This window comes from Aquila chrysaetos, chromosome 3 (genome assembly GCF_900496995.4).
Source record: "Aquila chrysaetos chrysaetos chromosome 3, bAquChr1.4, whole genome shotgun sequence".
NCBI lineage: Eukaryota > Metazoa > Chordata > Aves > Accipitriformes > Accipitridae > Aquila > Aquila chrysaetos.
Genome location: NC_044006.1, coordinates 17,333,131 through 17,360,430, shown reverse-complemented (window position 1 = coordinate 17,360,430; position 27,300 = coordinate 17,333,131). Strand labels below are relative to the sequence as shown.

The 27,300-nt window shown below is 52.6% G+C and overlaps 1 protein-coding gene across 10 annotated transcripts in view; it reads left to right on the top strand.

The window, feature by feature from the left end:
* Nucleotides 1-27,300, top strand: part of CHD6 (chromodomain helicase DNA binding protein 6) — a 95,013-nt gene that overhangs the window by 6,117 nt on the left and 61,596 nt on the right. For 2 of the 10 annotated variants that reach the window (XM_030009624.2, XM_030009625.2), the window contains exon 1: nucleotides 2,921-3,860. The exons of 3 other annotated variants lie outside the window; for them this stretch is intronic. In XM_030009624.2, the coding sequence (XP_029865484.1) occupies nucleotides 3,509-3,860 (352 nt within the window). In that variant the 5' untranslated portion in view covers nucleotides 2,921-3,508. Of the gene's footprint in view, nucleotides 1-2,916; nucleotides 3,861-27,300 lie in introns of those variants that run through there. 5 more of the 10 variants (XM_030009622.2, XM_030009620.2, XM_030009623.2 and 2 more) reach the window with 5 other exon arrangements.

Sequence of the window (27,300 nt, the reverse complement as noted above, 5' to 3'; positions counted from 1 at the left end):
GTGGCTACGTTTGAAGGTGAAGTCCAGCATTAGCAATGTGCTAGTGTGCTACACACAGGAACAAGGGTGATGCAAAGTTATGGCGAACTTTCACTTTTTTGATGTGTAGATAGGTGAAGTATTAGTTCTTTAAGAAACATTAATGCTTTGTTATGTATGTGCATTGAGGCAGAATTAAAGTTAGTCCTAGATACAAGAATAAACATTAGTGCTTTGCAATAGATGAGCTGTGAAAGCTGCTATTTTTGTGTGAGCTGCTGCCTTGAGTTCTCTAGGTCTTGTGCACCAAGCACCTTTAACCCTAAATGCTTCATCCGCTTTGGTTGAACTTAAGACATAATTAAGATAAAATGAAGCTTAGGTATTAGGTGACTGTTAATTGATTATCTGAGAAGAGAGAGCCATTCTTTCTTGATGACTTCTGTATGTGTGCGTGGTGCATCCTTGCTGTACCCTGTGCTCATTTAGCCTGGGAAGGACAGCAGTGGGGTGTGGGAATGCACAGCGTATTGCTCTTATTTGTATGCTTCTCTGCTTATTGCTTTAGGGCAAGCAAAGCCCTGTTTCTCCATGATCTTTCTCAGTCCCCGTAGGGTGCCCCTCACCAGGGTATCTGAGCTTTTCCCAGCATGCACTTTTGTGCATGCATAAAGGCAGGTTTCTCTCCTTTACCGCAGGCAGCAGAGACTGTGCTCTGTTTGTTCGCTGTGTGGTGATGTTGTGGGGAGGCTGACTGAAGCAAGGCTTGCGCTTACTGTGAAGGTGCTGAGGTTTGTGGCTACCCTGATTTCTTCAGAGAAGTGGTTACAGATTTGTGGGCCAGTCACAGTCACTGCTCCACCTCCTTGCTCCGGAGGGTGAGAATTTTTGTCTGAGAATAACATTGCTATTTTGGAGCTAGGCCAGTCCCATATTATGCTTTGAGAGTGAGGACCAGGGTCCTGAATCTGGAAGGCAAAGGAAGGAGTGGGTCACTATGGGCACAGGCTCTTTGAAGCTTTAGTAGTTGTAATTTCAACGGGAGTGGCCTTTCCAGGAGCCCTGTAGTGAGGTGTGACTTTGCAGGCTTGCAGACCATGTGTGTTTGAATAGGTACAGCTGTGCCCACATCTGACAGGGCATAGTGCACTGTGTGTGGAGATGTGGTTATCTGCAGATGCTGCTCTCTGGTTTGTAGACAGGCTCTCTGCTGGCTCTCTCTGGTTTCTAGACAGGGTGTCTCTCTCTCTGTTGAGCAGAGCATGACATTAGGGATGAGGAATTCTGGAACAGTGCTCCTAAACCCTTTCCTGGGTCAAGCTCTACCTCCTGTTCTTTCTGCCACCCTGAGCTGGGAGAGGGAGATGTCTCACAGAGCAGAAGTGGATTTCTGGACCTTTTTGCATGCTAGTTCCTCCAGAGATGTCTGTTGAAGGAACGGGTCAGAAAATGAGTGGCTCATCCAGATATGGAGGGAGAGGAGATGTGGAAACCATGTTGGCACAGACTTCTGACAGGTACGTGCAGTAAGAGTGGGCAAGGACATGGGTCTGTGGGACCCATGCTCTGCTGTTATGTCCAGAGTTTGCTTGCCTGGCCTTTACGTTGCTACATGTCAAAGGAGACTGATGTCTGTAGGCCTGCCAGGCAAGCAGGGACAAGAGTCTCTTGGCATTTTGGTGCAGCTGGTGCCACGTGCTTGCCTGCTGGCTAGCTGACCCCATGAAGATGGTGCTGGTTGGCCAGGAGGGTCCTAGACATGGTGGGTGTCTTCTGTGTCTGTGCCCTGAATGAATGTAGCTTGACTCCAGGAGAGACCCATAGCAGCTTTGCCTGTGCACTGTTTGAAGGGGCTTGGTGTGCTCTGAGGTTCCAGCTCTGCTTAGAAAAAGGGACAGTGCAAAGATGGTGCTCTGCGATCAGCATAGTGATTGCAGCTTGGGTGTGCTCTTACAGGAGGGGTGTGCTCCCTCCCTCTGCAAGTGTGGACCTCCAGCCTGGTGAGGTCAATGCTCTCTCTCTCCACTGCTCCCTGAGCTGGCCTCTCACTGAAGGGCTTTATGAGCTGGGACAAGAAGGGGCTACCTCTCCATATGTGCTTTCGGCAGCATTTTACTTGCAGCGTGTCTGGGCAGGACTTTAGGTGCTTGCTGTTTAATACACTTGGGTAGCCTTTTTAAAGAATTGCCTGTAGCTGAGGAGGGAACCAAACCTGGCATTGCTGAACTCCAAGCATTTGCACATGAGGAATCGATTAATTTCTTTTTGGCACTTCTCTCTTCCTCCCATGCTGGAGTGTTTCTTGGGATGGTGTAAAAGACACAAATGCAAGGAAGCATTGAGATACATGATTGAGAGGAATGTCTCCTTACAGATGGCCTCTGAACTCGGGAGACTGTTCTTCAAAGTAGCTTCAGCTGAGGTTGTGGAGAACTTCTATCCCAGAGAGTTAAATTCAAAATAAACTGGAAGCCCTTGGAGGTAAATGTCAGGGAGTTACAGTGCTGGCAGGGCAGAGCAGTTGAAGTCGAGGTGCATGTAAGGATGTGGACCTGAGGACTGTGGGGTAGCGGTGCTGCTTATGAAGAGTGCTCTTGATCTGTGTTGCATCAGGAGAGTTTGCTATGTTTTGCTTTCTCTCCCTGTTCTTTAGATGCTTGGGAAGCAGGTCTGATGCTTCAGTATGGAAGTTCTCAGGCCTGGAGAACAGCAGATTTCTCTCTGTTGCTGTTTTGGGCCAAGATTTGCTAGTTTCTCTTAGGATGTACAGGCAGAACAGATGCCATGAGCCATGGGACCTCACCACAGCATACAGTAAACTCTCAGACTATGGTTGTTTGGGATGTTGCCTTCCTGGGTGCTGAGAAATGGCTTGGCTCCCCCAGTGCCTGGCACTTCCACAGGCAGGGATCTTGCCAGCCAACCTTTCTGCCCTCTCCTGGGGTGGGGTGGCCTGGGTTTGCAGCACTGAGAGGGCAGGTGCAGCCTTGGCGTGTGCAGGAGCTCCTCTCCAACAGGGCAGCATCAAGCAAGTGACCTCTAAGCTGGTGATGGAGATGTCCTGTACTTGGGGAGTGAGCAGTGTAGCAAAATATCCTTTTGCTCCTGGAGGTCCCTCCTGCTGCCCCTCCAACCTTCACTGCGTGTGAGAGAGCACAGACTGAGCTGAGCTTCCTTTGTCACCTGGGTTTTGAGACCCCTAGGACTAGGATGGCAATGCTGCCTAGCCCAAAGGAGAGCTGCTCTCTTGTCACGCACTAAGATGTAGATTGGGATCAGCCTTCAGTGCCTGCAGTCAAGAATTGCGGCGCGAGATGTGGCCATGGTGGGCAAAACAAGGCTGGCCCTGAGTTCGCTTCATGCACTGTACATCCCTCCCCACTCTGCCACCTGTACACAGACAAGGCATTTGGCAAAGCAGTGGTGTCCGTCCTGCCTGCGAGGCCCTGGAAATGCTTAAAAAGCTGACTGTGCTCTTGTGGTCCAGCTGCTGGTGGCTTGGCCATGTTTTGTTCAGCTCCTGGCTTGGATGTGTTTCCTAGGGCACGTTCCCATGGGCTTTTCACTAGATGAAGCAGGGGGCAGGTTGGCAGGAGCATGCAAAGCCTGGTTCACCCTTTTACTTTACTGTGGTTATAGCAAGAGAGCAATAGGGAATAACTTAAAGCCAACAGGTAACAGCAGCAAATGGGGTGGGGGCACCAGCTGGATGGCTAGCAGGGGTAAAGGCAATCCACTGTGGAGGCCTATGGCAGGGAGCTTCAACTGGAGAAGACTGACAGAAATGCCTGAAGGAATGATTTTTAGCAGGACCGGACTCTGCAGTGGGTTCTCCGTCACCATTTGGAGCTGTGGCCGGTGTTGCTGTGCCATCCCAGCAGGTAATCTGCTCTGGGTGTCGGATGTGCTCTTCATATGTGTCTACAGCCAAGTCTTGAGGTGCGTTGCAAGTGCTTGTTGATCCTTGCAGTAGCCCTGCTGTGAAGGCTGATTTTCATCCCCATTCTACAGTTGGAAAATAGAGGCACAAAGGGCTCTGGTTGCCTTTGAGGAGCTGTCTGCAGTGTGGCAAAGCTGTTTTCTGACAGCTTGAGTTTGCTGTGCAGGATATTAACAACAGCAAAAGGGGAAGATCTGTGCTTTCAGGAATGCCATCTCATTTTTTTGCTGTCTGCCTTGGGATGGCTTGAGTTCAGTGCTCTTTGGTGCGTAGCTCTCAAGCAGTAACCTTATAAAAGGTTCTTTGAATTGGCCAGCTGTCAAGGTCTACTGGTTTAGCTGGCTTTTGTACATCTTTCGTACTAATAAAGGTGCTGTGGGCTAAATTATGTGCCTGGTGGCATCTTTACAGGGCTGGTGACCTTGAGGATGGACTTGGGCAGCAAAGTGAAGTTCTGAGTGCTTGTGCGCAAGGGAAAAAAAAAAAGACAGCAGGAAAATGTGCAGAGTGTGCAGGGCGCTGGTTTCTCCTGAAACCTCTATATCCCTCCTGATAGCTGGAGAGCAGCTGGGTGGTTTGCCCTGTTAGAAGCAGCCTCTGAAGCAGCTGGCAATAACCCCTGTGCTCCTGCAGGTCCGCTAATTCAGAAGAGGCTTTTCTTATGCTACTGGGAAGTCTGGCTCCTCATGACCACTGGTCCAGGAAGCCAGTAGGAGCTGAGCCCACAGTCCCATCTCTGCCCAGGGGTAACAGCCAGGCACCTCAGAGAAGACAGCCTGCTTCTCGCACTGAGAGTGTGTCCACAGAGCTACTTTGCCTGTTTCCATCTAAAATGTGGCTAGGGTTGTGTCGTCACTCTGACCTGAAGCTTTGCGCAGTCTTCTTGGCAGCCTTAGCACATATTCCCCTTGGTACCTGAGGCTCCCTGCCTTGTGGAGGAGCAGGTTGGGTGTACAGTCCCAGGGTAAGGGAGTCGCCCACCAGGCATCTTTTTGGTTGCTGGCAAGCTGGTTCTGCAGCTGTGTTGGACTGTCATTATGAGGAGTGTGCTTCTGGCTCCCGGCAGGCAAGGAGAGAGGCTGCGAGCTGTCTGCCTCCTGCCCGCAGCAGGGTACCAGAGGGGTAGGAGAGCTGCGTGGGAAGCCGTGGAAATGGCAGTCTGCCATAGGCTTCATTGGCCTGCACAACTCAGGGCTCTCCTGGAGCACATGGATACAGATACTGCATTTTCCCTTATTTTAAAGTAGGAAATCAAGTGCTGGGAGTGTGATTGGAGAATTAGGAAGGCTGTATGGCACTCGCACAGTCTGTTCCCTGGACACCCCATGCATGTCCCTCCTTATTGGCTTGCTGGTCAACACACTGGGGCTGGTGAATGACAAATGGCTTGTTAAGATTTGGCAGACAGGGCAGTTAATTTGGTGTGTGTGGTGGCCTGGGTTGAATGCCACACTGGAGCGTGTTTGCTTTTAATGAGGAGCAGAGGTCTGGAGAATGCCACATCAGTGCGGTGGGCTTTGCTGATGTGGCAGGTGATGCTCTTGACAGGGCATGCGAATCCTGCTGGTGGGGTGCCATGCCTGCAGGGAGCTGCTGTGGGCCCCCTGCGTGGACAGCAGTGCTGCACGTGTTCACACACTCACCAGCGCACCCTCACCCATGAAATCCTGGTCCTTTGTACTGCTGAGGGTGGTCATAGGCCCGCTGCCCGCGGGAGCCCAGCCTGCTGGGTGCCAGCTACAAGGCTGGTCAGGCTTGGCCTGCCTCCCTTCTCTCTTCCTTGCTGTAGAGATTTGTTTTATTTTTCCTCTGGTTTTTGCCTTGCTGGTGTTGAGGATTAAAATCCACTGCCTGGGGCTTATGAGCAACTGTTTGGAGTGAGACTGTTGGCCTGCTGATCAGAAGACAACAGACACAGGCTTGAGAAACCTGTCTCACTCCTGGCAGCTCCTGCACACCAGGGCAGCAGGGAGATGGTATGGGAAAGGGTGCACAGCTAACCCTGGGTGCGTCCCCATGGTGGGGAAGGGAGTGCAGCTAACTAATGCTGGGTGCATCCCCACTCTGCAGACAGCCACCTCTCAACCTCCAGTGCTGCTTGGGAGCAGTGTGTCCCCTCATTTTCAGCTGTCCATGAAGGTGGTGAGAAAAATACATTTTTAGGGTGAGCTCAGACCTGGTTTCTCTCTCTTTAGCAACAAGCTGGAGTGCTGTGTCTTCGTGTGTGCGCTGGTTACCCAGGCATGGCTTTGCGTTTCATGACGTGCCTTTGCTGAACAAAACCGAAGGTGTTTTCAGCTGTTCTGTGGCTTTCTCTCCCCTTGTGCTGTTGGTCCCTGCTTGCTGCTGGGCTCACTAGAGTCTAAGTGAGCCCTTGGTTCTCAGCCCTGTGGCACTGTGCAGCTTTGAAATAACTGCTGAAGGTCATTGTGGTTATGGTCTTGGGTTAGGAGCTGCATTTGAAAACTCTCCAAAAAGGAGCTATTGCTGGTTTTGCCCCGTGAGCTTGTCATGAGAGTCATGAAGCGCAGCTGACTGAAGCTGCATTACTGGGGGCTGCATCCAGCCTGCGTGTGCTCTCTTGCTTGTTGGGTGCCAACAGAGCATCCTCTGTGCCCAGGCAGTGGCACTGTCCCAAGTGTCTCCCCAGGGTCTCTGACGTGGCTGTTGCTTTAGGGCTGAGAGCTTGCCTGGGAGGGCTTGGGAGCAGAAGTGTTGGTGCTGAGCAGGCTTTTTGGAGGGGGAATGCTGTGCGGCATCGCTGTATTCCTTGTCTCAGGCAGCAAGTGGCAAGGAGGTTGTGACTATTTCTTGCCTGCCCGTCAAAGTTGTGTTGCCTGTTCCCGTGCAGGGTGGTGGAGTTAGGTGTCCTGCCAAGGTGCTGCATGGCTTGGCTGGCAGGATTGCCATGTACACTGGGTGTTCTTATCAGCAGATCTCTTGGGTCCCCTGGCCCCACAGAGAACACCAGAAAATTGCTTGGAGCACAGCTGTGACTCCCCTGGGGCTGGCATTGGTGTGATGTTCTGCCTGGCCTGCCCTGGACATGTGCAGCTGCCTGAGGGGTGTTTGCTCCCTGACTTTGGCTTATTTGGACCTCTTTGTATGCTCCTTGCTTCCTTCATCCTGCCATGTGTCCTGCTGAGGGCAATAGGGCCTGTGCCCCCTTCCTGTCAGGGCCAGGGAGCAGTGAGGGAGTGTTAGGGCAGCTCTGAAACGAAGAGCATTTGGCTGCTCAGTGAAGCCTCTGCAGTTGGGAAGGGGTCTTGCTTTCCATAGCTATGCGCGCAGAGCTGGGAGACTGCCTCTCCTTAGACTCTGCTTGGGAAGGAAAAATGTGTGCCGAAGCCGTCTCGCAGCAAGCTCACAGGCTTCCCAGCCCCCTGCCTCACTGCTGCTGCTTCTCTTACTAAACTACCAGGTTATTTTTAACTTGGAAAAATTACAACCCAAGATTTGCATTCTCTACCCTCAGCGGAGGGCTGGAGGCAGGATGCGGGGGAGGCACTGCGGAGGGCTGGGAATGCGGCTCACCGCTCTGGCAGGCCTGTTTCCAGGGGCTTGTGCCCCCTGCAGCACTCTGCCTGCTGGGCTCCGCATGCTCACCAAGCTGCGAGGCTGCGCAGAGGGGAGGCTGCTTCTCCGTGCGATGCGGCTGGAGTTTCAGCCTGGATTCCCATGGCGAATGCATGGAGCAGCTGCAGACACATAAACAAATCCTGCTGCAGCAGGCTGTGGGGAGGGAGCTGGGCTCTGGGCTGCCAGGCTGCTTGCGTGACAGCCTGCAGACGGGTGGCTTCTGATGGGGGCTGGATACCTCCTTCAAAGAGTATCCCACAGAGAAGCTCTCGGGTGCTTGAGCGTGTTGTGGAGGAGCAGCAGCTGTCTGGCTTGCTGTTTTGCCCAGCGGAGGAGGCTTTGCTGGGCCACTCAGCTTGCCGAGGGCTGGTTGGGAGGAGCCAGGGAGAGAAGTGTCACCTCTTATGCCGTATTTCCCCCTCCCCTAGCTCTGCCCCTTCCGTGTTTTGCAGGCAGTTGTCTTGCCAGTGGTTGTCTCCCCTGCCTGGATCTCCCCGAGTGAGTGGGAGCACCTCTCTAAAGCCGGTGGCAGGGTGATGTTTCTGCAGAACCCCTTCTTCATGCAGCCCACAGGAATGTAGTTGCCTGAGTCCCTCTGGATTGCACCACAGAGGCTCAGGCTTCAAGCTCTGGTAGCTCTGCTGGCTGAGACGTGTCTGTGCAGCCCTGCCTGGAAACAGGAATTGATAAGGTAGCAAGAACCAAACAGCACCAGGGGACTGCAGATGTCTCTCTGCTGTTTGGTGCCTTGGAGAAGGGTGTTGGTTGAGCCAAGGTGATGAACAATAGTGCAGGCTCTGAGTTCTGCTCTTGGTCTGTCCCAGCCAGACATGTCGGTCCTCTCCTGCTGCTCACCTGCAGTATGGATGCATCAGGTAGGGAGGGTGATTGATGCTTTGTTGTCCTCAGGCTTGCTGTCTACCTTGTCAACAGCAAAGCTACTGAGAGTGGAGAGTCCTCTGGAGGCCCCTCTGATGGACTGGTGTTGCCAGGCCCTGGGGACCTCTGCTCCAGCTTGCCTGGGAGAGCCTGTCAGAGCCCATCAGTCCTGGCCTGTCACCTGCTACTCTGTAGTGCTCCTAGTGATTAAGGCAGGAGTAGCAGGGCAATGCAGCAAACCTCTTGGCAAGCAATGACCAGTACTTCTTTCTCCCAGCTGTCTTCAGGCAGACACAGGCACCCTTGCTCCTTTGGGAATGATTCATGTTTGCTTGCCAAGGCTGGTCCCTTACCCCCAGCACACTGATCCAGCTTGGCCTGACATGCTTCTGGTCAGTGTGCTGATGAAAGAGGCTCTCCAGGCTGTGGGATGGGGCATGCCATGAGATGCTGATGCTAGTTCTGTGCCTCTGACCAGTGCCAAGTACCAGGACTCTGGAGTTCCTGCTGGAGCAGTGGTATTCATTAGTGCCTCAGTTCTGCAAAGGCCTGAAAGGTTTCACGTGATGCCTGACCCTGATACAAAAATGACGTGGCTTGATGTTGTCTCTGTGTGGTAGGGAATGGCTACTGACTACTCTCCCCTTTCCTCAAGGCTGTAAGGTTTGTTGTCAGGCATGAACCACCGCTCTTCCATGTTGGAGCCAAAGGCTGCTGCCATGATGAAAGCAGGCAGCAGGGAGCAGAGCAGCTCACAGGCTGCCAGGGCTGGAGCAGCACCTCTTCCCCCCAAAGAGCTGCTTCTGCAGCTTGTGTGAGGCAGTGGGGATGTCCCTGCCACCCGAAAATGGTGTGTACACACAGGGACAGCTGCTGATACTGGCATAAGGGTTGGTGGTGTGGGGCAAAAGAAAGACCAGGACCCTTTACTTGTGAGACAGTCTTCTGAAAGCTCTTGGTTGCCCCATTGCCCGATGCCCTTCATTGCTGCCTTGTGTGTGGAAGGGCTGAGCGGGGCCCTTGTGCTGTGGCTGTAGGAGCTGTCTGCAGCTCTCTGCTGCTGGGAGCGCTGGCTGCTGGGAGCTCTAGAGAGATCTGAATCTTCTCATCAATCTGTACTTTGACCTCTGCCAGCCTTTCTCAGGGCAGGTTAGCACATCTTCTGCTACCAGAGCAGCAAGGGTGTGCTAAGCCTCCCTGGCTCCACTTGGGCTTGTTGCAGTCCATGAGGCTGGCTTGCTTGTGGCCTGGAGGCCTGGGCAGCAGGTTTGGACCTGGCAGCCCTGACTAATCTCTTTTCCTTCAAGCTGTGGCCAACACTGAGGAGATGCAGCACTTCCTGAGGTGCTTCAGCAGAGCAGACCTGCTTGTCTGAAAATCAGTAATTTCATGGCATGGCTGTGCAATTCTCTTCTCTTTATCTCCCTGCCTTCCTGCTTGTCCTTTGGGGCTGCATGCAAAATGCTGTCCCTGTTTGGGATCTGTATTTTCAAGGGATCCTTTCTGGAATGAGAACTATGGTAGGGAGGAGAGAGAAAGGCGATACAATGTTGAGGAGGTGAGTGAGGCTTGCACCCCTCATCTGGAAGGAGGCATCACCAGAAGTCTGCTGACAGATTGAGGTTGGACACTTCTTGATGTCTCTATCTCAAAGGAGCTGCTTGTGGTGAGACTTGTCTGTGGCACCTCCCTGGAGCTTGAGCCTGCTGTGCTGTGCCTGGTGCTGCTCCTGTGCCTGGGAAGGGGACCCTCAGGCTGCAAGGAGCATGGCTGGCAGATGGGGTCAGCGTGGAGAGGGTGCATCTCCAGTGGGGCCAGTGCCAGCTAGTTTGGGGGATGTGAGAATGTGTGGAGCCGGGTATACTGTTGTAGAGTACTTCTGTGGTTTGTAATAAGCAAAGGGGCCTCCAGCCTGAAGTGTGGGCTTCCTATTCCCCTTGAATGTCTTTGAACCACAGAATGAGTTCATCTTCCAGTCTGCCATGTAGGAAAAGCTGCTAGGAAAACTGCTAATCTCTAAATGCTGGCTTTTAGCTCCTGTTGAGGGTGGGCAGCTGAGGCACAGACCCCAACTTGTGTTTTCAGAGTGATTTAAGATAGTGTTGTGAGCCTGCAGTGTCACTATAGGCTCCCGGTTGACAGTGTTCTGTTACCTTGAACTGAAAGTAGTTGCTGGAGGGGCTTCTTGGCTCAGCCATGGTGCAAGGCAGACTGTGCTCCCACTGGACCCAGCTTGCTTTGCTTCAAGAGCAGGTGTTGGGGGCTCTCATGTCTGGCCTGGGACCTGAGTATGCGGGAGACCTGCTGAGAAGCAAATGCAATCTCTTTGCTGGATTTTTGTCACTTCATTGAGATGTGGTGTGCATGTGCAGGGTGCTGAGTGGCTTGGTTGTGTCAGTGAAAGTTTGCCACAGCTGTGGTCTGAAAATCAGAATTGAAATGTATCGTGTAGTGGCACACATCAACTTAAAAGTGACTGTTCATGGTGCCTGTGGCTGCAACACAAGGCTGCTGCCTGTTTCTGCTCTTTGCTGCAGCAGCTTTGAAGGAGTTTTGGTGCAGAATTCCTACTTAGAAAGTGAAAAGAAAGTGCAGGTTTTCTGAGTGTATTATCACCAGTATTTTTGGCACAGAGGTGGACATGCCCATGTGCACCTGGGGATGCCCCTTGTCCTTCAGGAGGTGGCTTGCGAGCAGTGCTTGCTCTTTGAATCCCAGCTCCTGTTGTGCTTCGTTCTTCCCTTGGAGAAAGCCACATGCCCGTTTTGCTCATCCTTCTGAAGAGGATTGACAGTCTCTAAGGACCTGACGGTTGGGTGTTGATTTTTGTTTTAACTGCTCACGTTGTTTCCTGGCTGCAGCTTATTTCTACAGATAAAATTTGTTCTTTTTCCCCTTTGAAGGAGGAAGCCACCTGCCTCTCGCAGGCAGCTGAACATGGCAGTGTACTGCAGGGATGTGCTCTAATAAAGCTAAAAAATTCTCATCCGTGCTGAATAAGGAGCTTTCTTGGGCAAATGCCATCAGTTTCTGCAGATGCTGAGGCCTCGGCTTTGTCTGAGTTTATAGCCTTTTTGACTGTTGGTGACAAGCCTGTGGACACAACCTGGGGGGAACAGGCAGGGCTGTACTCACACCTGCCTGAGGCAGCTCGGGTGCCTCGCTGCTGCTCGCAGGCCAGGGCTGAACTGGCCCTGGGGGAGTTTCGGAGCTGCAGCAGGTACAGCTGTGCAATGGGGTGCAGGGCGGGGGGGGGCTGGGTGCACCAGGGCAGTCAGAGAAGAGAGGGAAGGGCAGGGCTTGAAGACAGTAGCCAGGAGAACAGAGCCGGGAAGTGAAGGCAAAGCAAAAGCAGGGCTGAGTTCAGAGCTGCTGACTCCCACTTACCTTGCCACAGTGCAGATGTGATCTCCCTGCAGGAAATGAAAGTTGCTCTTTGGTTAAAGGCTATGAATAAAACTTTCTTTTTGAAGTGCCTTGGTGTGTCCATGACTGAGGGGCTGTTGGAGCATCTGTTCCTGTTGGGACACAGAATGCTTGAAGGGATATTGGTGAAAGTCTGCAATGGGGGAATGCCAGCCTACACTTGGAGATTGTACTTTCTATGTCTGAAGTCATCTGTAGGACCCATCCTTGGTGGTGGTTGCATGTGTATCTTGGGAGCACATGCTGGAGTTGGGGAGATGGAAGGGCTGAGCCAGGGCAGAATGTGTCCCCAAGGGAAAGACAGGGGCAGACCCTGTGCCATGTGCCTTACTGATTTTGGGGACTGTTCCCAGTTTTTGTGAACCATAGACTTGTATTAGGTTGGAAAGACCCTTAAGATCATCGAGTCCAACTGTAAACCTAACACTGCCAAGTCCACCACTAAACCATGTCCCTAAGCACCACATCTACACATCTTTTAAATACCTCCAGGGATGGTGTCATGAAAGGGAGTGGTTTGGACTGCTTAAAGAATCACTTCCAATGGTATTAGCAAAAGAAAAATGATTTAATAGGACTCAACCACTTCCCTGGGCAGCCTGTTCCAATGCTTGACAACCCTTTTCAGTGAACAAATTTTTCCTAATATTCAATCTAAACCTCCCCTGGCACAACTTGAGGCCGTTTCCTCTCATCCTATCACTTGTTACTTGGGAAAAGAGACCAACCCCCACCTCACTACAACCTCCTCAGCCTCCTTTTCTCCAGGCTAAACAACACCAGTTCCCTCAGCTGCTCCTTGTAGGACTTGTTCTCCAGACCCTTCACCAGCTTTGTTGCTGTTCTTTGGACACGCTCCAGCACCTAAATATCTTTCTTGTAGTGAGGGGCCCAAAACTGAACCAAAACTTCATCCCCCCTGCACTGTTCCACCAAAGTGCTTGTCTTGTTGGGACCCTAAGAACTGGTCTGGTTTGGCTGATTCTCACCTGTGTATGTGTTGTATAACATGGAGGACACCTTTTTGCCAGGTATCTTGGTGATCAATGAACTTATATTAGCCCAGCCTTTTGGGGGTATGCACTGCAAAATCAACTGGAGTTTCAGATGTGAGAGCCCACCAGCAGAGTCTCCTAAAAGGCAAGTAGGATGTCAACTGAGAGCAACTTGGATGGTGCAGACTCATCTTGTTGCCTGCTCTTGGAATACCTAACCTGTGGGCACAGTCCTCTTCTGCTTGTTAACACGTGCTGTGTTTTCAGCTCATTGGCTGTGGAGAGCGTCAGACTTGTGGGCCAGTCTAATTACAGCTTGTTCCTGCAAGAAACATTTTAACATAATTCAATCTTAGGTGGTGTTGGTGTTCTCTGTGATGAAGCTTCTCTGCACAGTTGGAATAATCCTTGTCTAACTCTTGCTGTTTTGCAGTGCAAATCTTTGCAGTGCCTCAGGCTGGCTTTTTTGTAAGGTTTCAACAAGAACGGATGTTGTTTTTGAGGAAGAGGTTACAGAAAAAGGCAAAACTTGATCTTTTACCTGTCCTTGTAAAAATTCAGCCAGCTGCAGCAAAGCACCAGCCTCTGAAAACAAACATTTGATTTTAAAAAATGCTCTTTGTCACTGTGCTCTATTCCCTTTGCACCTGAATGAAGGAGGGCAGAAGCCTGTTACTGCAACTGTCTTTTGTGTTACCTTAATTGGAGAAGTTGTCTTTCTCTCAAACCTAGTCCTCATTCTTCTGCTGAGCCTTAGACAAGGACCCCCAGGCATTGCACAGGTAAAAATTTCTCCCATCCCAAGTATCTTGGCAGCCACCTTCCAGCCCTACTCCAATGACAGCTTTCATCCTTCAGTCCTATCCCTAGCCTTTGTTTTCTTGGGAATGGGTAGATGCGGCCGTGAAGCCATGTTGCAGACCAGAGACTTCTCCTAGTCCAGGTCTCCTGACCATTTCCTTTTGGCAGCCCCTTTCCAGCCCCGCTCTGTCTGCAGCTCCAGGCTTTCTCTCAACCCTAACTCTCCCTTTTCAGGGGAAGCTGTAGAGAAGGCTGCTGAGCCATTTTCCAGATCAAAGGGTTCCTAAGCCCCAGTCTCTTTGCAGGCCCCCACTTTGCTTTGACAGCTCATTTCCATCCCTGTTCCAATTGCATCTCTAGGCTTTTTCTTTCCATCAGTGTTACCCTAACCCTAATTTTATAGCTGAACCTTTTGACAAGACCTGCTGTACAAAAGATGGTTCCTAGCCAAGGTCTCTTGGCAACCTAAAATAATCTTTGGCAGCCCATTTCTAACCCTGTTCCAACTGAAACCCTAGGCTTTCACTTTCTGTCAGCCTTAACCCAAGTTCTCAGTTTCCCTCTGAGCCTTCGACATAGAAAGCCAGATGAAAGAGTTCTCCCAGCCCAGGTCTCTTGGAAACGCCCACTTGCCGTTGGCAGCCCCTTTCCAGCCACAGTCTGACTGCAGCTCTAGGCTTTTTTTCTCTCTCAGCCATAACCCTAACCCTGGCTCTAGCTCTCATTTTCCTGCAAAACAATAGAAAAGACCCCACAGCCATTGCCTAGATGAAAACTTTGACCCAGCCCAGCTCTCTTGGTAGCCCCTGCTTGGCTGTTGAAGCCCCCAGCCCAGGCTTAGCTGTAAGCTCTCCCTTTCACTCAACCCTGTTTTTGTGAAGAACTGTAGGGAAGACCCCCTAACCCATTGCTCACACGAAAGCTTTCTCTCAGCCCAGGACTCTTGACAGCCCTCGCTTACCTTTGACAGCACCTTTCCAGCTTCGCTCCAGCAATAACACCAGGCTTTCTGCTTCTCAACCTGAACCCTCATTTGCCTGCTGGGCCATAAGGAAGGGCCCCCCCAATCATTTCCCAGCAAAAGGTGTCTCCCACCCCAGGTCTCTTGGCAGCCCCTTTCCAGCCCCAGGCCAACTGCAAGTGTAACCTTTCCTTACAGTCCAGACCCTGACCCTAGGAGCTGTTTTCCAGCTGAGCTGTAGGGAAGGCCTCTGAGCCATTTCCCAGCCCAAACCTCTTGGCAGCCCCTCTTCCTTTTGGCAGTCCCTTTCCAGCCCCACGTGAGCTCTAGACGTCTCTGAACCCTAACCCTAGTTTTCCAGCTTGAGCCTTAGCCAAGCCCCCCAGCCATTTCCCCAATGACAGCTTTCTCCCAGGTGAGGTGTCTTGCAGCTCCCGCTTTGCTCAGGTGAGCCCTCCCTTGCCCTGCTGCTGCTGCACCTCTGGGTTTTCTTTTTCTTAGCCAGAACCCTGATTTTCCTGGGAAGCTGTAGAGAAGGCTCCTATTGATTACCTGAACCAGTGTTTTCTCCCAGTCCAGGTCTCTTGGCAGCTGCCAGGTACTTTTGCAGCCCCTTTCCAGCCCCACTCCAGCTGCAGCTCTGGACTTTGTCTCAGCATTATCCCAACCCTAATCTTATGGCTGAACATTGGTCAAGGTCATCCTCATGGAAGGTTTCTGCAAGGCCAGGTCTTTTAGCAGCCCCCACTTTATTCTAGCGAGCTCTTTCCAATCCCTCTCAAACTGCAGCTTTTGTCTTGCTCTCAACCCTAACCTTAATTTTACATCTGAACCCCAGATAAGGGCTGCCAGATGAGTCTTCTCCCAGGCTAGGTGTTTTGGCAGCTCCCACTTTGCTTTGGCAGTGCTTTTACAGCTACACTCCCCCTGGCTGGCCTGTGCACCCAGAGGTCCCGTTCCCCAGGCTTGCCGGTAATGCAGAGCAGAGTTGAGGTCTGCTGGGGTTCCTCTCCTGGTACCTTAAAATTTTATGTGCAAATTTCTGGATTTGTTTGGGTTTTTTTTTTAAGTCAGAAAACTACTACTTCAAAGTCGAGCAGTTGGACAGGGATTGTGCAACATTAATTTGCTTCCCTTTTTCCCCTTCCTTCTCATTTCTCTCAGGGGATGGCACAGCAGCCGTGACTTCTCCTGTCTGCAGGGCTGATGAAGGATGTGGATGCTAGCACAGACAGGCTGCTTCTTCCCAGTTTTGGATCCAAGCTTTAGATGTGGATTCTGGCGTTGCTGCTAGCATGCAGCATTGGTGGGCAAGGCTTTTCCTGTGTAACAGCTGCCTACAAAAGTTCAATTAATAGTGCTTGTGCAACCTTCACTGTAGTATTTTCAGGCTTTTGAGTGCTTCCATCGGTGTCCTTTAAATATCCTCTTGACATGTGAGGTGGTGTGGTTGAAATGCAGCCAAGGCCTGTGAGCACCCCAGACGCCAGGTGAGTATGGAGAGGTGCTGGTCTGTGGGGTGGGGAGTAGATGCTGCTGCTGCTGCCCAGGCATGGAAGCAGTAGTGCTCCAGAGCTGGCATCGCATGCTGCTGTAAAGAATGACTTTATGGGCACAACTAATCTTGCAGCCTGTAAAGTAGTTTTAGGCCTCTCGTGGCTTTTAAAGGTGACCTGCAAAGATTTCACGGAGAAGGAGCCAGCAGCAGGTTGCTGAGTGCCCATGATGAGGGTTACGAACACTGAGGCCAGCTCTGACCCAGACGGCCCCCTTGAAGCATGGTCAGCAGTGCTTGTGTGCTCCTTGCACCGGGGCTGGTGTGCAGCAGCCTGGGAGGAGCCGCTCTTGGCTGCTCTGGGAGGGCGGGCAGGAGATGTCAGGATTGGGCCTCTGGTGGAAAATCTGCATATTTTGTATGTTCCTGGTGTGAAACTGCAGTTTCAACTGGAAAATTGTTTCAAAAAAGCAAGTCTGAGGTTTAAACCCTCTTTGAAACCCTTTCCTTTTCTTGGTAAAAACAAGATCCTTGGAAGAGCATAACAAGCTGGAAGCTCTTCCTCCTGCCAGGCTGGGTGGCTAGCACTCTGCCTCCACTGCGATTGCTCTCCCCTAGCCCAGCAAAGCTCCCAGAAAGCTGAAAATAGTTGGTGCTTCCCATCCCTGGGGCAATTATTTGATCCTCTGCAGCTGATCTGAGCTATTCTTGGAGCTAACAGCTGGCCCAGGCAGGATCCTGGGTTGGGAGCTGTGCACACCCGGAACCTGGGCTGGGTTCTGGAAGGAGCACACAGTAACCCAGACTGTGAGTTAAGCCACCCGCTCCAGTGGTGCCCTGTTAGCAGCTTGGGGTGCTGGGCTTCCCTGGTGGGGCCTGCTCCTGTGGCGCACGTTCACATGTGTGCAGGCTAATCCGTGCTGCTTGAAGACCTGCAGTTCCCAAAATGAGCTGGATGTGTGAGCGAACTTCATGCAGAGCTCGCTGTTGCTGTCACACAAGGTGATGAGATGAGTATTAGAAATTATTCTTCTGCGGTAATATTAAACACTGTCAGTTTTGGAAGCAAGGTTATGGGGGCTGACACATGGTTAGTATCTGTCTGGGAGCTTCGTGCACCCCTAGCCGCTGCATCAGGGTTTCCCTCCTGGTTGCTGTTAGCCTGAAGGCTAGGAGGTGTGTGTTGCAGCAAGCGTCTTCCCAGACAGACTGAAGCAGCAGAACAATGCTGCTTGTTGTGGTTACAGACCACGAGCTATGCAGTATGTAAATGAAATTAATATTAGAGAACATTGTTTGAGAGTTTGTTGTCTTTAAAGTTTCAAAACCTGGCCAAAAATATGCTTATCCCATTAAATTGGGGGACGTCTTTGGGTCATGACTTTGAGACTGCTATGGGATATGACTGAGGTTATCTGACATCTATTTGGTGGGTAAAGGGGGACCCTGAAGAGCTGCTTGTTTTAATGGTGTTTACCAGCTGCAGGCAAGCTAGCATTGTAACTATTTTTGCAAACCACATACTAGGAATTCTTTAGTGTCCTGTGGCAGTTTGTCTTCTAGATTTCCTGCTTCCAGCACTGTGACTTGGAACATTTCTTACAGCCTTGTGGTCCCAGCAGTGTTGCAGGGTTTCTCTATGGGCCCCACATGCCATCGCAATGGCTGTGTGGGAGATGCTGCGGCCAGGTGCCCGTGGGGACGCTGGGGCATGCTTGGAGGGTTCTGCCACAGATGCCTGTCACCCAGCCCTGCTGTTGGCCCCGAGGACTTCTCAGATTGGATGGTAACAGTGATATTAAGGACATGTTCAGCTCTTTGGGCGGATGTGGGCCTGAGAACAAAGTCTGCTGGGTCAGCCTGACCTTGCAATAACTCCTTTGGGTAGGTCAGACTTGCAGAGGGGCTGTGAAATGTTCTCCCGGGCTGGCCCCTGCTCTGGGCGGGCAGTGGGGCCAGGGATGCGCTTCTGGAGGCTTAGTAAAAGAGCTGGGGGATGGCTCAGCATGGTTGGAGAAACAAGGCTGGAAGCTATTCTTGGGGCTGGCTCCTGGGGACTGGCTGGGGACCTCCTTTCGGCAACATGCTCTGAAGCGAGGTCCAGTGGCACGCTGGGCAGAGTCCCAGCGTCCCCTGTGCTGGATAGACAGATCTGGAGAGGAGCTCTTCCTTGCTGACTGTCTGGCACAGACTTCTTTGAGCCTTCCCCAACCTCCTGGATTTGCCCCATTTGCTCTCAGACATGCCAGCTTGTGCAAGCATTGGATGTGCTGTGAAATTGCTGATCACCCCAAGCAAGTTTTGTCTTGGATTTTTCTGAGGATTGAGTGCAGAAAGGGCAAGTGCCGTATTATTTTCGTCTTCAGTCCTCTCTGACTTCAGGCCGGCCTTCTTCAAAGCACAGCCCCCAGGCATGCAGAGCAGTGGCAGAGAGCTGGGATCCAGCTGCCTGTGGCATTCCTCCTGGTTTTGCAGTGTGGGGCTGCCTGCCTGCTCTTTTTAGCCCCCTATACAGGATATAGATATAATATAAAATAATAGGAAGAGAGAAGCAAGATAGGTGCAGAAAGCCAAGCTTCCCATTCCAGCGCTGGCTCTCACGGGAGCTTGGGGAGAGCTGTGAGAGGAGGGTCTCTGAAGCACAGAGGAGCAGGGACATGCTGTGTGACATATGGACAGCCCCAACAAGAGCTATGATGTTGAATGGTGCTGTAGCTTGACTGTTGGAAGATATCTGGGGAGAGGGAACACGCACCCACACTGCAGCGTGAGCTGGGCAGTGAATTTCAATGGAACGTGGTGGTTTAAAACAATGGAGGAAGGTGCAGGGAGAACTGCAGCCCATGTAAACTTTCCTCTCCGAGGTGGTTTGATCCTGTCAAGGTATTGTCTGAGCACCTACCACTTCATTTCCATGCTTAAGAGCTTGTTACAAACCAGGAAGGATGTGTTGCCTGTGGGAGACTGTGCAGAGGGTGCCCTGAACACCCTCAGCTTGCTGTTGTGTTTGCAGAAGTGCAGCCTGCTGTGGGGTGCTGGCAGGGACCTGTGGGTGGCCAGAACAGTAATAGGAAGGTACTGCAGGCAGCTGGGCAGAGTGGGACCCTGACGACCTCATGTGGCTGGCTCTCTTGAGCAAACTAGTCCTACCAGCCTGAGTCCTGCTTGCCAGGATCCTGCACTTGGGGTTTGCATTAGTACCTTTTCTGCTGTGCTCAGGGATGAAGCTAGCTACTCTTTGAGTGCTGTACACTTGGTACCTGCTCCCACCATGTACAGAAGGGTATACCTGCTGCTCCAGAACATCTCCTGGCTCTGCTTCTCATCCTCCTCTGCAGCTCTCTGCAGGCCGGGTGCAGAAGTGCGTGTTTGCTAGTCTAATGGTGGTGTAGCAGCTGCATGTACAAATAGAGTCCTCAGTGCTCTGCTTGTGTTGCCCAGCTTGTGCATCAGTCACGGATTGCACTTGAGGGTGAGTACACAAGTGTGCATTTTGTTTGCTTGGCGCTAGATTTTCAGCATGGTGTTGAGCAAGCAAGAAGCTGGATGCTCTGCTGTGGAGATGTGTTGTATGGTGGAAAGTTTGGAAAGGCGCTTTGGCTTTTGTGCCAGGACCCTCCTCTCCTTCTGACATGCAATAGGACATAGGCAATGGCGGTCTGTCTTTCCATCAGGTATGATCTTGAAAAGCATCCTTGGCATTGGCCCATCTGTGATATCTTTGTCCTACGCACTTCCTGGGGCTGCTCGGGCTGTCCGTGATAGTGCTGAAAGGCAGTCCTAGCACACAGCCTACCCCGAGTGCTGTGATCTCAAAATACTGTTTTCCTTTGTCTCTGCTAACACGGATGTGTTAATGTGCTACATGGGTACTGGGCAGCACACCACGGCCAAGGCTCTGCATTTCATAAGTCTCCAGCTCAGTGTCATGGTTTAACCCCAGCCAGTAACTAAGCACCATGCAGCTGCTCACTCACTCCACCCCACCCAGTGGGATGGGGGAGAGAATCGGGGAAAAAAAAAAGTAAAACTTGTGAGTTGAGATAAGAACAGTTTAATAGAAAAGAAAGGAAGAAACTAATAATGATAATAATAACAATAATTAAAAAAGGATTGGAATATACAAAACAAGTGATGCACAGTGCAGTTGCTCACCACTCACTGACCGATGCCCAGTTAGTTCCTGATCAGCGATCCCCATCCCCAGGCCAGCTCCCCCCAGTTTATATACTGGGCATGACGTCACATGGTAGGGAACGTCCCTTTGGCCAGTTTGGGTCAGCTGTCCTGGCTGTGTCCCCTCCCAACTCCTTGTGCCCCTCCAGTGTTCTTGCTGGCTGGGCATGAGAAGCTGAAAAATCCTTGACTTAGTATAAACACTACTCAGCAACAACTGAAAACATCAGTGTGTTACCAACATTCTTCTCATACTAAATCCAAACCATAGCACTATACCAGCTACTAGAAAGAAAGTTAGCTCTGTCCCAGCCAAAACCAGGGCACTCAGATGCCCTGCAAGCGCTGTGACTAATCCAGGCCAAGGTGGACTAGCTCACACATGCCTTTGGATATATCCCTGTTACCGCTGTAGAGCTTTATTCCTTTTCCTTCATATGGTGACCTCCTCCCCCAAACTTGGCTAGCGTGTTTCTGAAATGTGTTAAAAGTTCTCCTCTAGCCCTGGAGAAGATCTCTCTCTTTACAGGTTGACTAGTCTGGGCCACTGTGTCTTCTCCTTGCCTTTGCTCTCAGCTCATTTTCAGCGCCCCTTTTTCTCCTCCACCTGAGGATCATCTTGAGAAGATCTTCTTCCATTTCTGAGGCAAAACAGAGGTGAACCACTCCATGGGGACATACGCTGATGGAGCTGTATGTACAAATGAGATAGATGATCATTCCCTGCCATGAGCTGTGGTTACTTTCACAGAGTGCCTGTATGTATATGCGCTTGCAGGACTGGTATTTGGTTGGAGCTGTGTGGTGGGAGTGCTGTGCATGTCCGCAGGATTCTGGGAGCACATGAACCACGTGTTAGCAAGCCTCAGCCTCTGAACTGGGAAAATCAATCCTCCAGCTGCAGACGAGAACTTGGCCAGTCTTGTGGGAAGGCTGGTAGAAGGGGAAGAGCACATGGTTCCTGCTTGGTCTTGGGTTGGTGTTGGCTCAGATGTGGGATTTCTGATAATGTTTTTGGCTTGTGCACAGATGCTGCAACTCCTGGAGGAGTCCAGGCAGGAGCGACAGGAAATAAATACTGGCATGATGTGGACTCGGTCTGGTGTAGGGATGTCTTGTGCTTTCAGAACAATAAAAATAAATCCAAGGGAGGAGGATAGTAACCTGATGTGCCCCAAATTGTGTAACTTAAAACGTCATTGCTAGCAGCAGATGCTTTGTAGAGGCTGTGTGACAGCAAGTTGGTCTGCTCATGTACAGGGATGAAACACAGCTTTCAGCACTGCTTTTCTTGTCTTTTGAAATGCAACAAGACAGCTCCCAAGTGCACAGTCAGCCTGCCAGCACGGTGTGCCATGTTGGTGTGCTTGCCGCTTGTGTGCAGTGCCCGGCGAGGTTCAGAGAGTGTAGTACCGTGACCTCATGAAGGAGGACTTGCTTTTGGCTGTGGCAGCCGAAAGCGCTGGTGACCACATGGTGCTGCGGGTGTTGCAGGCTGGCAGTGCTGGTGTGGGATGTGCATCAATTATCTTGGGCTAAAAAGGCATAAAAATTTGAGCATGGAGAATAAAAACTCCCCACTTGTGACAGTGGCCATAAAGCTGCATCTAGCAGCCTGGAGCGCTTGCATGATGTGCTAGTGAGAACACGTTGATCTCCATATGAAAACCATAAGCTCATTTAGAAAATTAGGCTGTCTCATTTGAGATTAGAGTTTCCCTTTAATCTGCAAATACTTAATTAGCGTGGAAATGGCTAGTTAAATGGGGTTCTCAACGTATATATCTGCATGCCAGTGTGGTGGTGCTCCCTAGCAGGTGGCGTGTTTCCCTTCAGGATGCTGGACAAGTTCCTGGCTCTTAGGCCAGGTGAGATGCTCTGGATGCAGCAGGCAAAAGCATACCACAGCACCATGCAGACATGAACGTGTCCCTTTCCTCCTCTGCAGCTTGTCCCCTAAGAGGTGATGGCGGGACGTGCTTGCTTCACAGGATTATGAACAATACGATGTGTTAAATGCCCCAGGTTCCCTGGTGTCTGGATTCACAACTGGCCACAGTGACTCTGGTCCCTGGCCAGCACAGTTTAACGCAGGCTTCCACAAACCAGGATGGCACATCGTCCAGGGAGCTGCAGCAGGGCCCTGCAAGGACCTGGGATGCTGCCATCCTCACGGGGTGGCCTCTCACTGTGGCTAGCTCTGTGTGCAGACAGGAGACCAAGCGCTCTCTCCTGACACCTGCAATGACTTTGCAGGGCTTCTCCTTGCACTTGAATGACTTTGCACATGGTCGGAGTAGGTATCTCTGTTAAACTGTCTCCTCTGGTATCCCAGCCTTGTTTTATCAAGACAGATGCACACACTGGCTTCAGTGCTATGGAAATACACGGGTGTACGGTGGGGGTGATACTGTTGTGTGCCTGTTGTCAGCTGGAACAAGAGGACGGAGCGTAGAGAAGACCTGTCTGCTGGTGGTTTGGGACCGCTGCTGAGCATGGAACTTGGGGCTGGCCTGGCCCTGGCACTGCTCGCCATGCCAAGTAGCTGTGCTCTGCCAGTGATGGGGTGTGAACAGAGTGGGTGGGTGGTGTCTGTGTAGAGATTGGCATGTTCAAGCTGCTGTATGTGGGGACAGACAGAAGAAGGAAGACCTGTAGACATTTCCTCCTGGATCTTTGGGAGGTTACTGGGTGAGAGGAGGGTCTGCCTGCTCCATTTCTGCCTGTCCCTTGCTGGCTGTGACCTGTGCTGAGTGCTTTTGGGGCACAGTCTGTCCTGGGCTGTGGCCTGTGGTGAGGTCTGCTGGGCACTTTCCCTGCCAAGGGCCAGAGCAGCTCCGTTTGCGGCTGTGGGCACTCCTTGCTGCCTAGAGGAGGGGGGACCTGGCCCCGTTAGCTGCCTCCTGCTGGTAACAGAGTGGGTGCTGTGCAAGACACCTCCCTGGGTTCGGCTGCGGTCTCCCACAGTTCACCCGTGGGTGTGAATCTGAGTAGAAACAAAGGTGTGTGCCAAGAAGTAATCGCTCTGCTTTGGTCACGGAGAAATCTCCTCCCATGCTTTCCTCTCCCACGTCCTTTCCTGAACCTGTGCCCTTTTCCCCTCTCGTCCCGGTGCTCATTCAGAGCGTGCCAGAGGGCTGGCCAAGTGCTCCTTCTTCATTGCTGTGTGCCAGTGCTGCAGGCCGTGGCTTGGCTAGCCCAGCAGCTGGGCTTCTGCCGTGCCTCTTGCAAACCCCTAAAGCTAGGGGTGGTCTGCAGCCTGCCATACTCAGAGAACTGTGAAAGTCCTTCCCTGATACTAACTTTAACCTGGTAAAAGTTGTTCGTGAGCCGTGTGTGTGCAGGTTAGTCCTTGTGCACTCCCTGGGAAAAATGGATATTAGGAATTGGCAGCCTACCCTCCCCAGCCTGGTCCAAAGTTGCCCAGGAAGGAGAACAGCAGGCTGCCTGCAGAGGGATGCTTTGGCAGCAGGATCCTGGCTGTTCTTTTTGCTGGGGAGCCCAGGAACATCCCTGCTCTGTACAGCCACTCCCAAGAGCACTGGACCCACAGGATACACCAGCTGCCTGCTCGCTGTCCCGCTGAGGAGCTTGTGTCTGGCTTCCTGCTGCTAGAGATGAGGCTTGTGAAGCAAGGCATGGCTGGTCTAAAGCTGATTCCTTTGTGTGGCTTTCTCGTAGCACTGGCTGGCCTTCCCTGCCTGCAGGCATCCTGCTGGCCCAGTGTTGCGTGCTCTGAATCCTACCCTAGCCCGAGCATTTGGTGCCTGTGAAGTAACAGGCGGGGTGGTGCCAGAACAGCAGCTGATGGTAGCAGAGGCCAGGGCTGTGGGGCAGAGCCACCAAGGCTGATGGCAGCAGAGACCAGCAGCCCTTGCCTGGGCTCTGGAGAGGCAGCAGGGTTGGGCCGCTTGCTTGCAGTGGCAGCAAGCTTCCTGGCATCCTTTGGCCCTCTTTTTCAGCTGCTGGCAACTGCCTGTGTTACCACCATACAGAAGGTGGTGAGCATGCTGGGACCTAGGCCACTAAATATGTGTGATGCACAATGTATGATGTTTGTTTTATTTTAATAAAAAAAAGCCCTGAAAACTCAGAGCTGAGTGATAGGAGCAAGCTCTTGTAGGCCAAATGGTAAGAGACTTCCAGCCTGGGCTAGCCCAGAGCTGAGGAACTTGTAGCAAGGTATTTATCTTGGCTTTTGCTTGCCAGAAGTGGTGCTGAACTGCTGCCTTGCAGACAACATCTGAGCCTTTCTGCTTCCCTGACAATTCTTGGGTCTCAGTGAAACCGCCTGTGTGCTCCACTGTGGGGCCCTGGCTCTGCTGGGATGGAGGCAGAGGGCTATAGGTGCCCTCGTAGTCTCTCTCTGGGCTGGCTTTGGCCCTGCCCTGGGCTCTGGAGGTGGCCAGAGCCATGCTGGTGAGATGCAGTGGCTCCTGGAGGGGTGTGGATGAAAGCTGCCAACGTCCTGCCATGGGAGAAGAAAGTGCTGCTGGATCCCGTCCTGGTGCTGTCCCCGCGGCTGTGTCAGCAAGAGGGTGCTGGAGACACACACAGGCACCTTAGTGCTGTAACACTGGGTGCCAGGGCTCAGCCTGCAGGCCTGGAAGTTGTTTGCATTTTGTGAGCTCTGTTCTGGGGCTAGCCTGCAAAAACCATCGGTATCTGCCAAGTTACAAGCAGGGCACTTAAGTGTCAGGGAGCGAGTCCTTGGGGCAAGGAGGTGATGGGGAGAGCTCCCTGAGCACAGAGGGGACCCCATGGCTTGCTGGGGCTCTGGGGAAAGGGAAGCTTGAGGGAGCTCACAGCCCTTTGATGATGGAAAGAAAACAGCAGGAAGAAAGTGCTAGTGCCTGCAAAGACTGGAGGGCCCAGGGTTACTCCAGAAGAAAATCTGTGGGTGAAAGGCTGGGAAGCAGAGCCAGGGTAAGAGCATCTCCTGCCCTGGGAGCCGAGAGGACCTGCTGGGTGCAGGCTGGGGCTAGTGGGTGAAGGCCAGTGCACTTGTGTGCTGCTGGCAAGGAGGGCTAAGCTGACCACCCTGGAGTCTCCTGCAGCCCAGAGACCACTGTGAAAGCTGAACTGAACCCAGATCTCCAACACTTCTGGCTCCAGGCAAAGCCTTGGGATGGGGCTGCTCTCTGCTGGAGCCCAGCAGGTTTGTTCTGAGCGGCAGCGGCTGCTCAGTCTGAAATTTCCACCTGGTCCTCCCTGGAGAACACCACTGCTGCAGTTGCACGCATCTTCCAGCCTGGCTTAGCCCCTTGTCCTCTGGCCCTTCTGGGGCACGCTTGGAGGAATACAGGAGGGGCTGGCAGGCTTAGTCATGAGAGAAAAGTTCTGTGTCATCCAGATGCCATCAAACTCCTCCCAACTCAGCTGGTGGCACTGGGTGCCTTGCCTTACTGCCACCAAGCTTGACTTATGTGTGGGATGTGCTGGCCTGGCTCGTGCCATGTAGCTGGGATCAGAGGTAGAAGCCTCTGCCTCTTCTTGGTGTGGTGCGCATGAGCCATGGACCAGCATTGGTGTGCAGAATTGGTCCCCTCTTGTGCTGGCCCACTTGTAGGACCTGTTGAGCTCTCCCCTTTGGGAAGAGAGGTGCTGGGTCAGTGAAGAAATGGCTCTGGGTTTTGATAAGGTCTGGGCCTAGCAGCGTGCTCCTGACTAGGGGGGAGGGTGTGCTGGGTGGTCACTGGGCCTTGCCTGCAGACTGGCGGCAGTGTGAGCTGTGCCCTTGTGCCAAGCGAGTCTGACAGCTGCAGTGGCAAGGGAGGGTCTCGTGTCGCTGTGGCTGGTGGAGTGGGGTTTACATGGTACGGGAGGGAAACAAGAGGCAGGTGTTTGTGGGATTTATGTCTAAAACACTTGGCAAATATTTCTGGGCTCTGGCGCCTGTTGCTGGCACTGTGGGAGCAGACAACTGCTGAAGGTTGGCTCCCCAAAAAGCATCTGCTGCCTGGAGAAAAGGGTCTAGGCAAACCCCAACAGCTCTGTCAAGGGTACCGTGGCTGGGGCTGCTGTGGGGAGGGCATGGGGCTGTAACCTCACCATGTCCCCTTGACTGTCACAGCTGGTGAGCATGTTCATCCTGGGGAGCTGCAGCAGTGCCCCATCCACCCGGGGTCAGTGCTGTTTCCTATGCTGACCCCGCATGTGGCGGGGCTGCTCCTGGCCTTTCTAGTGACACAGCACCGGCAGGAGGGAAGCAGTGAGCCTGGCTTTCTCCTGCATCTGGCAGTGTCCAACCTATGCTAATCCCCAGAGAAATCAGGCCTGGGCAGGTGCATGTCTGCTTGCCAGCCGGCCCCATCCTGAGGGTGCGTGGCAGCCCAGGGAGGGTGTGCTGGGTGTTGTGTCTCTGCGTTTGGGAGCAGCTGCTCAGGCAGTGCCTGCAGGGAGCTGTGGTCATCAGGGAGAGACCAGCTAAAAGGTGCCCCTGGCCAAGCCGGACCACAGCCACAGGGTGCAGGGTGCTGAGCTGTGGTACAGGGAGCGTGGGGGAACAGTCTTTGCCCCAGAGAGCTGTTGGAGTGCTGCATCACCGTAGATCCCTCGTTGGTCCGCTCCTCTGGTGGGGGGGCAGTGTGGAGACCTGGTCGCACAGGCAGTTCTGCCTCTGTCACTAAGGGGCTCCTAAGAGTTGGTTTTGCAACTGCAGCCCTTCTGGCCAGGCCTGGTGTGGGGGGGTTGCTTGGGAATCACCTCTGCCTGCGGCCCCCGCTCCTCCTGTGGGCTGCAAGGTGGGTGCTGCTCACACAGCATCCTCCTGCGCTGCAGGGGCACAGGCCTGAGGGGGCAGCCGGCTCGCTGGGGTGTCTGCCAGTATGGCTCTTCCCCCTCCTTGCTTGCCCTGTCCTCATCCCCCTAGCAGCTCTTCTTTGGTAGTGGGTCTTGCAACCCACCTCAAGCTCCTGCATCCTCTCCACGTCTCTTACTGCTGTCATCACTGCTTGGCAGAGGCTGGTTTGTTTACTGCTTCTCTTTGCTGCTGCAGGTTTGGCAGCATCTGACACGTCTCTCAGGGGTGTCTGGGGTGGGTTTGGGGCTCTGGGGAGGTAGAGTGCGT